This window comes from Hevea brasiliensis, chromosome 4, assembly GCF_030052815.1.
Source record: "Hevea brasiliensis isolate MT/VB/25A 57/8 chromosome 4, ASM3005281v1, whole genome shotgun sequence".
Classification (NCBI taxonomy): Eukaryota; Viridiplantae; Streptophyta; class Magnoliopsida; order Malpighiales; family Euphorbiaceae; genus Hevea; species Hevea brasiliensis.
The window spans coordinates 3,514,577-3,530,704 of NC_079496.1; the positions used below are offsets into that span (position 1 = coordinate 3,514,577).

The window sequence follows — 16,128 nt, forward strand, 5'->3', positions numbered from 1 at the left end:
TTATTATTATTATTATTATTATTATTATTATTATTATTACTTTTAAGGTTTATTATAAGACACGCATATTAAATTATTAATTTTAACTTTACGCTAATCATCTGCATTTAGCTATCAGTTCAGGTGGATTTTGGACTGAAATCGATAATTTATAATTGAGAAATAAAATAAATTAAGATTAGTTTGATTGTAAATAATTACATAGAATAATTTTAATCTATTCAACTCTGGTTTTGATTATGAATTGATGCAATTATGATTTTTATTTTTAAACAATTTGATTTAATTATAAACTAAAATTTTTAAAAATAATTTTTTTTCTAAAATTCATTAAAAATTATAATAGTAATTAACAATAAATTTTATTAATTCATAAATATTATATTGTTAAATTAGATTAAATATAAATAAAAAAATTATTATAACACATAAAAATAATAAATTTTTAAAATAAAAAATATATATTATAAAAAAAATCATTATAATACTTAAAAATATTTCATATTTTTAATTTACATATTAAAAATATACATTTAATTTTTCTTTTTTTATATATAAGGAGAGGATTTAAAAGGATAAAAATAAAAAAGAAAACGATCGTCTAGTGTGACTAATAATGACTAGCATTATGTCATTATCGATAAGCCTTGAGCAACAAAGTGTCCTTTTTTTTATGTATATCATGTCTAAAAGAATAATTTAAATTGAAATGGATTGCCCGATTAAATAAATCTTTAGAATTTTAAAAATAAATTTAATTAGTACTTTTATTATTTTAGATAGATAAATTTTTTAATTTTTAAAAATAAATAAAAATTTAAATTATAATTCATCTTTAATGTAAATTCAATCAAGACTATATACAGAAATTTTTTAATTTGCGAAATCTTATTAATAATTATCTGTATTTAATTTATAACATTTATATTTAAAAAATATTAATAAATTATTTTTTATGGAATGATTAAAAAAATTTCTTTGTGTATTCAAGAAATAAATAAACACAAATTTATCGATTGATTTTAATTTAATAATATTAAAATTATTTTTTATTTTTAAGAAAAATTATTTTAGTTTTCTTTGAATTTTTTATTGGAATTTGATTAAACTTAAAATTTTATGTATTTTTTTAAATACATAAAATTTTTAAAAAATAATTTTTAAATACAAGCACATGGAGGGTGGAATAACTTTCCCATATTTTAACACAAATTGAATATAAAAATATACGTGTACACCATATTCAAAGTCTTCATTTATCTTAAAGATTGTTAGATAAATTCAAATTAATATACATCTGTTTACATAATTAATTTATATTATTTATAATTATATTATTATAAAATAATTTAAATTATTTATTGTACGAATAATATGGTAGACTAAATTTATGTAAAATTTCTTCTAAAAATAATTAAAGGAAATTGGGTTGAATTTGAAATTAAAAAAAGAAAAGTGTTTTGAATGATAAAAAAAAAAATAAAGATTTTGAAAACATAATTTTAAATATATTTGAAAAACATAGAGTGAAAAATAAGCACTATGTAGTATTAGGTGCTTTAAGAGCATATATGCTTTTTTTTTTTTTATGATGAAATGGGTTCTACATTCCTTAATTTATGAATTCTTGTACGTTTACGGTGGAGCTTATAATTTTCCACCATGTAGTGGCAAGTGGACTTGGTCACTAGGAATGCAAAGCAGCTCTAACTATGGGCTTGCGCTTTCAGTGTTACGTCCCAACTATCCAGACCTCCTCTTGCTAATCTCCATCATACTTCCTTAATTTCATGGCTTCCTCATTTGATTGTTTTCTCCCCCTCTGTTTTCTTCTCTTCTGCATCTCTCCTTCCGTAGCTAAAACACCCTTTCTTCCCAAAGCACTGCTCCTTCAAGTTTCCAAAGACTCATCAACTCTTCAATAGCTCACCCATCTCAACCAGAGAACTCCTCTTGTGCCGTAAAATTAACAGTTGATCTAGGTGCCGCATTCGCCTGGGTTAATTGTGAAAAAGACTACGTTTCATCCTCATGTAGGCCTGTAAAATGCGACTCGGCCCTTTGCACACTTACTAATTCAAAAATGTGTACCGCCGAGTGCTATTCAAGCCCACAACCAGGGTGCCACAATAATACATGTGACCTGCTCCCAGGCAATCCGGTGAAGAGCCTTAGCACTAGTGGTCAGGTTGGTCTGGATCTGGTCTCTTCAATCTACCAATGGAATGAATCCTGGTTAGGTAGTATCAGTGCCTAAGTTCCTTATCACCAGTGGTTCGAACATCCTCTTAGAGGGTCTTGCTAGTGGGGTTACGGGCATGGCTGGCTTCGGAAGAAGTAACATTTCACTTCCTGTTCAGTTCCCTGCTGCATTTGGCTTTCCAAGGAAATTTGCCATTTGCTTGAGTTCTTCAACAAAATCCAATGGGGTTATATTTTTCGGTGATTCATCCTATGCATTGCTTCCCAGTAATGTTGATCTCTCCAAGTCCCTTGTGTACACCCCACTTAAAATCAATCCTGTTAGCACTGCAGGGTCTTTTTTCCAAGGAGAATCATCCGTTGAATACTTCATCGGAGTTAAGTCCATCAAAATCAATGGAAAATGAGTTAAATTTAACAAGAATTTGCTATCCATCAATAAAGAAGGCTTCGAAGGGACCAAAATAAGCACCGTTTATCCTTAAACCGTTTTGGAGACTTCTATTTACAAAGCTGTAGTTAAAGCTTATGTCAAGGAGATGAAAAATGTCCCTAGAGTTGCAGCCGTAGCACCATTTGGAGCGTGCTTGAGTTCCAAGAACTTAGGTAGCTCTCGCGTTGGACACGCTGTGCCGCCGATTGATCTTGTTTTGCAGAGCAAGAAAGTGGTGTGGAGGATCTGGGGTGCAAATTCAATGGTGCAAATTAATAGCAATGTGCTTGGGATTTGTTGACGGAGGATCAGAACATGTGACGACCCCCTTTATCATTGGCGGTCATCAACCGGAAGAAAATCTTCTACAGTTGGATCTTGCTTCTTCAAGGCTTGGGTTCAGTTCCTCTCCCCTGTTTAGGCAGACAACGTGCTCTAACTTCAATTTCACGTCGGAACAACGTGCTCTAACTTCAATTTCACGTCGGTCTAAGGCTATGGGAATGCGTAGTCTTTCCTTACCAATAAAAGGAAAAAAAAAATCTTGGAGAAAATTAGCTTCATTAATGATGATTGCTTCTTGTTCCGCCTAATGGAGGAGTCGTTGTTGGACTGCAATTTGCAATTAGGTTATTCTCTTTGCTATAAAGAAAAATCTAGTATGTCTATATACGTGAACTTTTATTTAATTGAATACAATTTTAAATGAACTTTCAATGACTACCTAACATGAACTTGTACCCTGGCTTCACTAAAGAGCTCTGCTTCATGTGGAATAGATAATAATAATAAAAGATATTGTCCACCAAATCAATATCCACACACAATACAATTAAAGCAGGGTCAAGATCAACTTATTTGATAATCTGGCTTTACTATTTTTTATATATTTTATTATATAAATAGAAAAATAGGGTGCGTGTATAGTAACAAAATACCAAGGAAAATTGAATAAAGCCCTCAACGAGATATTAATAGGTATTGAAACTCATCACCAAATTCACCAGCAATGGATCTCTCCTGTAATCTCCTTCTCTTTTTCTCTCTTCTCTTCATTATAATCAATCCTTCCATAGTTCAATCATCTTTCAGGCCTAAAGCTCTACTCCTTCCAGTCTCAAAAGATCCTTCCTCTCAGCAATACCTTGCGCAAATCAACCAAAGAACCCCTTTAGTGCCAGTGAAGTTGACTGTTGACCTTGGAGGCCAGTATCTCTGGGTCGATTGTGAACGAGGTTATGTTTCCTCCTCCTACAAACCTGTACCCTGCAAATCAGTCCAGTGTTCGCTTGCCAAGTCAAAGAGTTGTATCACTGAGTGCTTTTCTAGCCCAAGGCCAGGATGCAACAATAACACATGTGCCCTACTCCCTGACAATACCGTAACCCACACTGGAACTAGTGGTGAGGTTGGTCAGGATGTTGTTTCCATTCAATCCACTGATGGGTCAAATCCTGGTAGAGTTGTTTCTGTGCCTAATTTGATTTTCACTTGTGGTGCGACTTTTCTCTTGGAAGGTCTTGCAAGTGGTGTCAAGGGAATGGTTGGCCTTGGAAGGACTCGGATATCACTTCCTTCTCAATTCTCCGCTGCTTTTAGCTTTGACAGGAAGTTTGCCATTTGTTTAAGCTCTTCGACAAATGCCAAGGGTGTGGTGATCTTTGGTGATGGGCCTTACGTTTTGCTTCCAAATATTGATGTCTCCAAATCTCTCATTTACACCCCATTAATTCTCAACCCGGTGAGCACAGCATCTGCATCTTTTGAAGGTGATCCGTCCTCTGAATACTTCATTGGAGTCAAGTCTATCAAGATCAATGGAAAAGCTGTTCCATTGAACACATCATTTTTAACCATTAATAATATAGAAGGATTTGGAGGAACCAAGATAAGCACTGTAGATCCTTACACAGTAATGGAAACAACAATCTACAGTGCTGTTGTCAATGCTTTTATCAGGGAACTAGCTGAAGTCCCTAGAGTGGCACCTGTGGCACCTTTTGGGGCTTGCTTTAACTCAACCAACATCGGCAGCACTCGAGTTGGGCCAGCCGTGCCTCAAATTGATCTTGTCTTGCAAAGCAGTACCGTTTTCTGGAGGATTTTTGGTGCAAACTCAATGGTTCAAGTTAAAAGTGATGTTCTGTGTCTGGGATTCGTGGATGGAGGTGCAAATCCCAGGACTTCAATAGTCATTGGTGGGCATCAATTGGAGGAAAATCTTCTACAGTTTGATCTAGCCACTTCCAAGCTTGGGTTCAGCTCTTCACTGTTGTTTAGACAGACAACTTGTGCCAACTTCAACTTTACCTCCATAGCTTAGATGGATTTTCCTGTGTTTGTTTTTTTGTGATATTATTATTATTATCATATTATATAATTCCACGCGCTGTTGGAAAAATAATACCTCCATGTGGCATATGCTTTCTTGCTTTCTCGAATATTGATTTGTTTTTGGTCACCATCATCACGGCATATGCGGAGTTTCGTGTAATTTTAATTGCCAATAACAAAGAATATGACTCTGTTATTATGATAAGGGATATTGACTTCTTATTATGTAAGTATACTAAGTCTACGGAATAGTATTTAATTATATAATTGGCATTTGATTATAGGGAAGAAAAAGTTATTCCATTAATTAATTGTGCGTTGCTTTACAGCTTAAGCACATTGTTTTCTTGTTCATTGCTTTATTATAATCCACCTTTATTTGTTAGAATAATGTATGATTAATGTGAAAGCTTACTAATTAATGTGGGAGCTTAACAGCTTTAAGCTTTTGAGATGATTGCGTGCAATATTTTCACATGCTTTATGCTCCCCCCAATTAATGAAGTTTTAAGGTAAATTATAATTTAATATTTGAGATTTGGTAAAGTTTATAGATTAGTATTTATATTTTTAAAATTTATTTATTTGGTCCTTAAAATTTTAAAAGTGAACTCGTCATTAATTTTAGTAAAAAATTTATCTAAAACAATTTAATCCTTAAAATTTGATAAAACTTATAAATTAATTTCTGTAAATTATAATTATTAAAAGTATGGACTAATTAATTTAAAGTCCTTAAAAATTTTGGTTAATTCAAAATAATCCATACAATTCACAAAAAGATCCCCAAATACATATTTACAAATAAGCTCTTATATTTTTTGTAATTAATAAAATACAAGAATTAATTTATAAATAATTATAATTATTAAGTATGAATTAATTACTTTAAGATCCTTATATTTTTATTAATCACAAATTCATCCTTACATTTTAATAATAATTATAAATCATAAATATAATTTAATATTTAATTTTTTAATAATAATTATAAATCATAAATATAATTTATTGTAAAATTTGGATGAAAATTGGACAATGACTAACGTGTAAGTTTTTAAAATATCAATGATTAAATAGGTGATTTTTAAAAATATAGGGATTAATCTGTAGGTTTTACTCAACTTTATAGACTAATTTATAGGTTTTACCAAATCTTATATACTAAATTATTTCAGATAGAAAATATAATAAAGTGTATTTTAGTATTTTTTATTAATATTAATGGAAATTTAACTATAATTATAATGATGAAGACTAATTTGTAGATCTATTAAAATATCAAGATTAAATAAATGAGTTAAAAATATAGAGATTAAAATATAAATTTTATCAAATTTCAAAAACTAAACTATAATTCATAAAATACTTTCACGAAGATGACTGGAGTATTAATTTATTATCTACTTAAAATATGAATATATATATATATATAAATTTTTTTTATACATATTATATTTTTAATTCACAAACAAAAATTTCTTTTGATCCTTGTATTAATTCCAAGAATTTAGTCTGATTGCCGCTTGTATTATAGAAAATTAGAAATAGCACTGCCCTCTTGTTCATCCCTGTAGATATTTTAATTAAAAAATAATTAACAAATGGGAATTTCTAATTATGAAACAGAGTCTTCTTTATATTCATAAAAATATTATTATTTCTCAAAATATGAATAATAAGAGAAGGTACAATTTCTCATGGACAGCACTGTTCCTTACCGTTTTGATAAGCGCCAAATTTTTTTTATTTTCCCTCTCAAGATGGAGGTTGATTTCATTAAAAAAAAAAAAAAAAAAAACTAAGAAGCCCCATTTCGTGGTAGAAGGCCCATGGCCATACAAATACAAGTCCAGCAACAAGATCCAATCTCTGGCAGGAACTAGAGTGAAACCCGAAACCCAAATCCGGTAGAAGAGATTTCTCACGCTGCCGAACGCCATCAGAAGAACCTTTGGGAGGATCATAGGCACCGTAACCCAATCATCTGACAAACACCGGTGAGATTAACCAACTAAATGAAGCATCGCTAGGGAAAACCATAAGTGGTCGGACGCCTGAGGAGAAGGTCCCCAAAATCAGACACTTAAGGTTTCGGAAAGGCAATTGGAAGCCCATAAAAACCGAGACTCACTGCCGTGGGTCTGTCACATCCAATTGGAAGTGATGACAAGTCCATATGATTCAAATTCCTTTCTTCTTCTGACTTTGACGGTCTTCAAAGGAGAGGATAAGCACCAAAACTTTGACTTAGAAGTGATGACAAGTCCGTATGATGCATAGTAAAGCCAAAGCCAATGCTCGCAAATTTTCCATCGAATTTGAACATTTGACATCTTATAATTAGGCTCCATATATCATAAATTGCTTTTTGCATCAATATAAAAATTATATTTTCTGAAAAAGCTCGATTGAGTTTCAATGCCCAATGAACTTAATAAGATATTCCATTTATGTCTAAATATTATTACACCAGCACACAATTAATAGTGCTAAATAGACATAATAATCCAATCTCATTAGCTATTGGATGATTAAAAAGCTCTACGATCATGGTAGGCACACTAAATATAAAACCATAAAGGAGAAATAACTAACAATTAATGAAAGCATCTTTTATTTGGTTGAATTTCAACCTGATAAGCTATAGTGATCCTCTATTATAGCTTGTTTAAAACTTGAAGTTAGAGCACTCAACTTCTTGCAAGAGAAGTGAGGAAGTAAATGCAAGCCTTGAAGCAGCAACATCAAACTGAAGAAGATTGTCTTGCAATTGGTGTGCTCCGACATCTATTGACGTTGTTGTCAATCCGGTGTTTGGACCTCTATCCAAAAACCCTAAGCACACCACATCATTGCTTACCTCTACAATTGAATTAGCTCCAGTGATTGACCAATTCACATCCCGATTTCCAAACACTAAATAAATGTCAGGAACACTAAACCCGAGTAATGACATATCCAAGTCTTCTTTACGAACAATCTTTAAACGGTGACACAGCTGCAACCTTTCTCACTTTCCTATTTCCTGTAGTAACTAGCATTTGCTCATCAAACACCTTAACAAATGACTTGTAGATGGAAGTCTCAAGAGTGGTATAAGGTTGCACTGTAGTTATTCTTGAACCACCGATGCCTGTCTTGTGGAAATCAAGCAATGTGGAGTTAATTGGAACTGGCTTTTGGTTTACCAGAATAGATGTGATCTTCACAAAGTACTCAGGCAATTGTGCTCCTTGCAACCTAGGTGATGCTGTGGTTTCATAATTGACAAGTTTGGTGTACCTAAAACTTGATGATACGTCGACGACCTTGGATGTGTCGTAACCTGGATGGAATTGGTAAGGAGAGTCTCCGAAGACAAGACACCATTTGGCTTTGGGATTGGAAGGTAAGCATATAGCAAATTTTCGACAAAAACTTCCACCAAATGCAGATGAAAGCTGCGTGGGCATTGAAACTCGTTCTTTTGCCAGGCCAAGCATCCCCTTTGCGCCACTAGCAAGATTTATTAGGTCGAAGGACTCTGCACAGCAAAGATAAAATTGGGAATTGAAACATACGAACCGGCCTTTGAGCCATCTGTGGATCGGGGAGAGATTGTATCAATGGCAACCTCAGGGATCAGATAACCTCCAAAAACACTGTTTTTGGCCAAGACTGTGCAAGTATTGTTTTTGCAACCAGGCTTAGCAGGACTGGGGCATATGCTACCGCATTCGGCTTTAGCCAGGGAACATGAGGCAGAGCCGCAATGTCCTGGTCTATAAGTGGATGAATGATATCCACTTGAGCAGTCCACCCATAAATGCCTGCCTCCAAGGTCGACAACAAGGGTTGTTTGAAGGGAAGGAGTTCCCAAGTTGAGATGGGTCAGGTATTGGAGGGTGGAGGCATCTTTGTAGATAGGTAGGACGAGTGCTTTGGGTTTTGAGTTGGAGGAAGATGTTTGTGCATGAGAAAGATAGAAGAAAACAAGGAGAGACAAAAGAATAAATTGAAGTGAAGAAGCCATCAAAGGAAAATGCTAAGAGATTCAATTCCATGCCCGGAATGGTTTCATAAAGAGTTTGGGTACATAGTGAGTAAGAAAATGGCCGCCATAGAAGACCATTTGGCAATGGAGATATGCCATCGAGGAGATTAATTGTGGTTTCAAATTGAGTCAAGTGAAGCAGGCATTTGTCTTTGTACACGTGCGCAAGATGTGTGAGGTTGTGTGGCGTCGTGAAGTCGTAGTTTGACGGAAAATCCATGACAAGTGGAAACAAGTGTATATCGAGGGAAATTCACGCATAGCTTGAATCTTATCCGCTGTCTTAACTGTGACAGCCGTAATGCAGGCTTTAAGAAAATATACTTAAATTTAATTTATTATAAATATAAAATATAAATATATAAATTTTATTTTTATATATAAATTTAATTTTATATATTATATTTTAAATTTATGATAATTTGATTCTAATTTTTAATCATATCATGATCCACATAAAATGTGATAAGTGAGTAAATTATTTAGAAAGTGGGAGGGTAAATTATGAAATATATTGAATATATTAAAAAATAATATATCTTATATTTACATAAAAATAATTATATAATAAAAATAAAAAAAAAATAAAATTTATTATTTTATGAATAAAATTACATATATATTGATTGTAAGTGGGAGTGATACGAAGACGGACCAGGTCCAGAACGGCATATTAATTGCCATTTAATGCGCCTATATGCGACCGTCGCAATTTGCTATCCTGCAAATTTGTAGGGCATAGCATTTTTAAATAAAAAAATTAAACAAAATTGATATAATTGCACGTTACTGATGATGCATGAAGATTAAGTTACTTGTTTGATTTCTTCGATTGGATTCAATTATTTTATTTTTTCTTAAAAAAATTTCTGATTATTTCATTTTGTTAAATTTAAATCAAACATTCTCTTCACCCGTTCACCGAGGCAGGCCAGCTTCGACTAATTAATAATGGACCGGTGAGAATGGAAGTTGATATGGCCCAATGCTTTAATTCCGTCATTAATTTCATCCCTTGGCCACAAAAAGGCAAGAATTTCTCTGGCTCGAGACACTTACTAAGTGATTCAACCTTTGTTGAATCATCCTTCATCTTTTCAACGCCAAACCAAGCAAATGACAGTCATATATGGCAGCATAAGAAATATCAACATTATTTATTATGACAATGGGCCTATATAAAGTCCATGACATTCTTGCAGTTCTTCTCCAAAACCAGTCTTCTTCTCAACCATTTTCCTTTGAAATTCCATGGCTTCATCTATAGCTCCATTAATCCTTTTCTCCTTTTTCATTTCCATCTCTTCCTCCCTCTCTCAAACACTTTCAAAACCCAAAGCACTAATCCTCCCAGTTTCCAAAGATGCCACTACCCTCCAATATGTAACCCACATTAAGATGGGAACCCCTTTAGCCAAGAAAAACTTTGCGGTGGATCTAGGAGGTCAGCATTTTTGGATGGATTGCGATGATGGACAATATGTATCATCCTCATTCAAACAGAGCCTATGTGGTTCAGCACCATGTTCAGTGGCCAAAGCTACTTGTGATGGTGCATGCTTTCCTGGATATAATAGACCAGGATGCAACAAGGAAAAATGTCATGTGAATATTGATAACACACTCATAGGTGGTGGATTTGATGTTGGATTTATTTCCTTAGACAAAATTTCCATTCAATCCACCGAGGGATCAAAGTATGGCCCATATGTTGGAATTTCTGATTTTATCTTCGCTTGCGCTAATGATCGAGGCGTAGGCAATCTTGCTAGGGGTGCAAATGGGATGGTTGGCCTTGGCAGCAACCAAATTGCACTACCAACACAACTTTCTTCAGCATTCGGTGGAAGCTTTCGTCGAAATTTCGCTATCTGCTTGCCTTCCACTTCCAAATCCAATGGCGTCATTTTCTTTGGTGACTCTCCTTATGTATTCTATCCAGGTTACAATACATCAAAGGTCATTGACGTCTCATCAAGATTCCAACACACGAAACTCTACATCAACACCGCAGTCACAGGATCATCCGTCGTGACACGAGGACCCCCATCGCCGGACTACTTCGTCAAGGTCACATCTATTATGGTAAACAAAAAACCCATTCGCGTAAACTCAACATTGCTTGAATTCAAGAAGACGGGGAAGGGCGGAACAAAAATTTCCACCGTTGAACCCTACACCAAGCTGGAAACCACTATCCATAGGGCCCTTGTTAAGGCGTTTGATAAGGAGATTGCAGTTTGGAATGTGAGTAAGGTAGCTCCTGTGGCACCTTTCACAGATTGCTATACCACAGGAAACATGGGCATGACAATTCTTGGGATTGGTGTCCCTGACATTGCATTCGTGTTCGAGAACAACAAGAATTTATACTGGGAAATGTATGGAGCTAATTCAATGGTGGAGATGAGTCGCGATGTAGTGTGTTTAGCGTTTTTGGATGCAGGTGATGAGCCTATAATAACGACACCTATAGTGATTGGGGCACACCAGTTGCAGGATAATCTTCTTCAGTTTGATCTAGCTTCTAATCGATTGGCCTTTACTTCCACACTTCTCTTGGAAGAAGTCGAATGCTCCAACTTCAAATTCTAAGATGGAAATTAAACCTTGTTGCTGGTATTATGTATTATTATTTGTGAGATGTATTTGCAATTTATTTAAGTTTGATCTGTATTTCAATAACTTTCATTGTATGTGTTTCAAAGCTACAAAATTTCTTTACCTCGCCATGTTTCATGCATTATGCTCATTATTTGCAATAAAATTAGTCTCAGAATTGTAATTGAGAAGTAAAATTGAACCCCAAATTACAATTGAGAAGTAATTAAGTAATTGAAAATTCAAATTAAAGTTATGGAATTCAAAATTTTGAATCATGAGGTTTCTGAGTTATCTCTGAATTGTAAAATTAATTTTTTTTAACCGATTAGTTGAGGAGTTGAGATAAGATTGAAGTCTTGAATCTTGATTGCTAACTTAATTGAATTGAGAGATAAGAGTTAAGAACATAATTTTCAAATTCTTACCTACCTTATTAGCTTAATAAAAAAATTGAGAAGTTAAACCAATGATAAATCTGACTTACCATTAAAAACTGAAAATTATAAAACTCTTTGATCGAATTGGTCATGATCACAAAAGTTAGTTGAATTTTATTTTATTTTTATTACTTTTATATAAAATGATATGTTTATATATATGTTTAGAAAATTCTTATTTATACTCAATTTATATATATTTAAAATATAAGTATATAAAATATTTATATATTTAATAAATAAATTACACCATATATATCTTGAATTTATTATTGTATCTTTCAATCATTTATTATTTTATTGATGGGTAATAATCCTTGGCAAAAAAATAATTAATGTAGATATTTGATGTGTTGGGCCGTCTCCACATATCATAAAGGTTGTCCCTCTTCCCCTTTTGGGTTCCATTATGTACACATTAATGCACATACCAACTGCGAAAAGTAGATTGAAAAGTCTACACCAAATTGCATGCAATAAATTAAAAAAATAATAATTATATTAATTTAATAAAAATATACAAAATATATTGCACAAACATCTCACTCTCTAAGAAAATTCAAGCCCCACTACAGTATCTAAAATTCATAGATCGATACAATAATTTTTTTTTATGATTTGTTTTTTTTTAAGATATATATAAGAATTTAATAATTTTATTATGCGGTTGAAATAAACTTTATATTAGTAATTAAATTCAAAATCCCATAAAGAGAACACCATTTTTTTTATCTATAAACTCTTTAATCTTTATAATTAAAAAAAATATATATTAAATTAAATATAATTTTTAATATTAAATTGTTATACAACAAATTAAAAGCAATCACAAAAAACCTTTATCTGTTAATTAATGTACAAAAATTAATTTTTAAAGAATAATATATTTCTTATTATAATGAGGAAATTATTTAAAAAAATATTTAGCTATATATTTAGAATATTAATAGAAAATATTTATTTTTATATATACATATAAGATCATAACAAAATTTGACCATTGAAAAGTTTATTATTATTATTATTGAAAAGACAAAAAAATTATAAATAAATTATCTTCTAATTAAAAACTAATACTACAGTAGGTGCTAAGAAATTTCCTCTAAATAAACCAATTAAGGACAAAACTTAATGTCACTTTAATTCTTATTTTCTTTGATATCTGTTTAATCAACCATTAAAATATTTTCAGGAACAAATAGATCAATGAAAGTTCATCAAATTAATTGATTCACCCCTAATTTTATAGTTATGAATATTAAAAACATTATTTTAATAATAATAATATATTATTAAAATTTATTTTTAAAATATATTCAATTAACATGATATATTCGTAAAACTTAAAGTAATTAAATAATAACTTTTAAATTGTTTTTTACAACAATATAAAAAAAAATGATATTTTTTGGAAAAGCATGCTTGAATTTCAATGCGAGAGAAGATCGTGAATTCGTGTGTAATTATTACACCAGTACATTATTAATTGTGCTAAAATAAACATCACAATCCATTCTTATTAACAATTAATAGTATCGACGATTACAAAGCTATACGCTCACTAAATACAAAAACATGCATGAGGGACACGTAACTTACAATTAATGAAAGCATCTTTTATTTGGTTGAATTTCAACCTAATAAGCTATAGTGATCTTCCATTATAGCTTGTTTAAAATTTGAAGTTAGAACACTCAACTTCTCGTAATAGAAGTGTGGATGTAAATGCAAGCCTTGAAGCAGCAATATCAAACTGAAGAAGATTGTCTTGCAATTGGTGTGCTCCGATATCTATTGACGTTGTTGTCAATCCGGTGTTTGGACCTCTATCCAAAAACCCTAAGCACACTACATCATTGCTTACCTCTACCATTGAATTGGCTCCAGTGATTAACCAATTCACATCCCGATTTTCAAACACTAAATAAATGTCAGGAACACTAAACCCGAGTAATGACATATCCAAGTCTTCTTTACGATAACAATCTTTAAACGGTGACACAGCTGCAACCTTTCTCACTTTCCTATTTCCTGTAGTAACTAGCATTTGCTCATCAAACACCTTAACAAATGACTTGTAGATGGCAGTCTCAAGAGTGGTATAAGGTTGCACTGTAGTTATTCTTGAACCACCGATGCCTGTCTTGTGGAAATCAAGCAATGTGGAGTTAATTGGAACTGGTTTTTGGTTTACCAGAATAGATGTGATCTTCACAAAGTACTCAGGCAATTGTGCTCCTTGCAACCTAGGTGATGCTGTGGTTTCATAATTGACATGGAGTTTGGTGTACCTAAAACTTGAAGATACTTCGACGACCTTGGATGTGTCGTAACCTGGATGGAATTGGTAAGGAGAGTCTCCGAAGAACAAGACACCATTGGCTTTGGGATTGGAAGGTAAGCATATAGCAAATTTTCGACGAAAACTTCCACCAAATGCAGATGAAAGCTGCGTGGGCATTGAAACTCGTTCCTTTGCTAGGCCAAGCATCCCCTTTGCGCCACTAGCAAGATTTATTAGGTCGAAGGACTCTGCACAAGCGAAGATAAAATTGGGAATTGAAACATGCGAACCGGCCTTAGAGCCATCTGTGGATCGGATAGAGATTGTATCAATGGCAACCTCAGGGATCAGAAAACCTCCAAAGACACTGTTTTTGGCCAGTACTTTGCAGGTATTGTTGTTGCAACCAGGCCTAGCAGGATTGGGGCATATGCTAACGCAATCGGCTTTAGCCAGGGAACATGAGGCAGAGCCGCAATGTCCTGGTCTATAAGTGGATGACTGATATCCACTTGAGCAGTCTATCCATAAATGCCTGCCTCCAAGGTCGACAACAAGGGTTGTTTGAAGGGAAGGGGTTCCCAAGTTGAGATGGGTGAGGTATTGGAGGGTGGAGGCATCTTTGGAGATGGGGAGGACGAGTGCTTTGGGTTTTGAGTGGGAGGAAGATGTTTGTGCATGGGAGAGAGAGAAGAAAATGAGGAGAGACAAAAGAATAAATCGAGGTGAAGAAGCCATTGAAGGGAAATGCTATGAAGAAGGAGGAATGTGAGAGATTCAATAACATGCATGGAATGGTTTTATAGAGAGCTTGGGTATGTAGTGAGTAATAAAATGGCCGCCATCGAAGACCATTTTGCAGTTAATGGAGATATGCTATGCCATAAAAGAGTTTGCGTGGTGACTAGTAGTGTATTGGCCGCCATAGACGACTATTTGAATATATGGCAATGCGGATACAGCATCATAAAGGGCAGTAGCACTCTTGACCGACTCAAGTTAGGCAGACATTTCTAATCCGTGTACACGGAGAGATAGAGAGAGAAGTGAAGCCGCTAAAGTTAAGAGCTAGCAATTGGAAATCGCAAACGCGAGCATCCAGTTGCTGATTCTAGAAGCCGTACCCGTACGTGAAGAGTCCAGCCGTAGCATGATAGCCAGACTGGCAAGCAAGCAGATAATTAATGCCTACTTTTGGATCTTATCGCTTCCTCATAACTAAGAGTCAAAGACAACTGTTCGATGTTTGACTTCAACATGGTCCATTTGCCAATGCAACCTGTAAGTCTACTAAGAAAATGATCTATTGATGGATCTCGTCTAGGCGCTATCTATTGAGGGTGCTTAACCGTAATGGGCCGACCCAGCGTGAGTAAAATAGTCTGATTCAAATTTCAATGGATTGAAAATATTTATATAATATTAAAAAAAAGTAAAATTATCTATCTTGTTTTCGCGATGATTTACATGAAATCATCTTCTTTTTAACTGAATTTAATAAATAAATTTACTATGATAATAGAAATTGACTCCTAATTAATGTTATTATAATTTTTTTACATTATAATATATATAATATGATTATAATGAATTGTTAAATAAAGATAAATTAAATATATGCGATGAAAAATGAAATAGTTATAACGCATATGTATTATTAAAATGCAAATCAATAGAAATATAAATTAAAAATAAATTATCATTAGAACATCCAAAAGTAAAGATAATAAAGACAATATATAGCATATCGAGTTACAATTAGAGCTATTGGATAAAGAAATGGCAAAAGTTAAAAGTC

At 33.1% G+C, this 16,128-nt stretch overlaps 3 protein-coding genes and 2 pseudogenes across 3 annotated transcripts; 3 read left to right on the forward strand and 2 right to left on the reverse strand.

The window, feature by feature from the left end:
- The first annotated feature begins 1,583 nt into the window (after window positions 1–1,583).
- Window positions 1,584–3,333, forward strand: LOC110640836 (probable aspartic proteinase GIP2; annotated as a pseudogene).
- A 257-nt stretch (window positions 3,334–3,590) lies between these two features.
- On the forward strand, window positions 3,591–5,056 carry LOC110640843 (probable aspartic proteinase GIP2). The gene has a single exon (XM_021792358.2). The coding sequence runs from the start codon at window positions 3,645–3,647 to the stop codon at window positions 4,956–4,958; it is 1,314 nt and encodes a 437-aa protein (XP_021648050.2). The 5' UTR covers window positions 3,591–3,644; the 3' UTR covers window positions 4,959–5,056.
- A 2,584-nt stretch (window positions 5,057–7,640) lies between these two features.
- LOC110640835 (probable aspartic proteinase GIP2) lies at window positions 7,641–8,995 on the reverse strand (annotated as a pseudogene).
- A 1,162-nt stretch (window positions 8,996–10,157) lies between these two features.
- Window positions 10,158–11,765, forward strand: LOC110655195 (probable aspartic proteinase GIP2). Its single transcript, XM_021811404.2, has one exon. The coding sequence runs from the start codon at window positions 10,257–10,259 to the stop codon at window positions 11,598–11,600; it is 1,344 nt and encodes a 447-aa protein (XP_021667096.2). The 5' UTR covers window positions 10,158–10,256; the 3' UTR covers window positions 11,601–11,765.
- Window positions 11,766–13,532: 1,767 nt separating this feature from the next.
- On the reverse strand, window positions 13,533–15,236 carry LOC110655214 (probable aspartic proteinase GIP2). The gene has a single exon (XM_021811422.2). It carries the CDS (start codon window positions 15,066–15,068, stop codon window positions 13,719–13,721), a length of 1,350 nt encoding a protein of 449 aa, XP_021667114.2. The 5' UTR covers window positions 15,069–15,236; the 3' UTR covers window positions 13,533–13,718.
- Window positions 15,237–16,128: the final 892 nt, after the last annotated feature.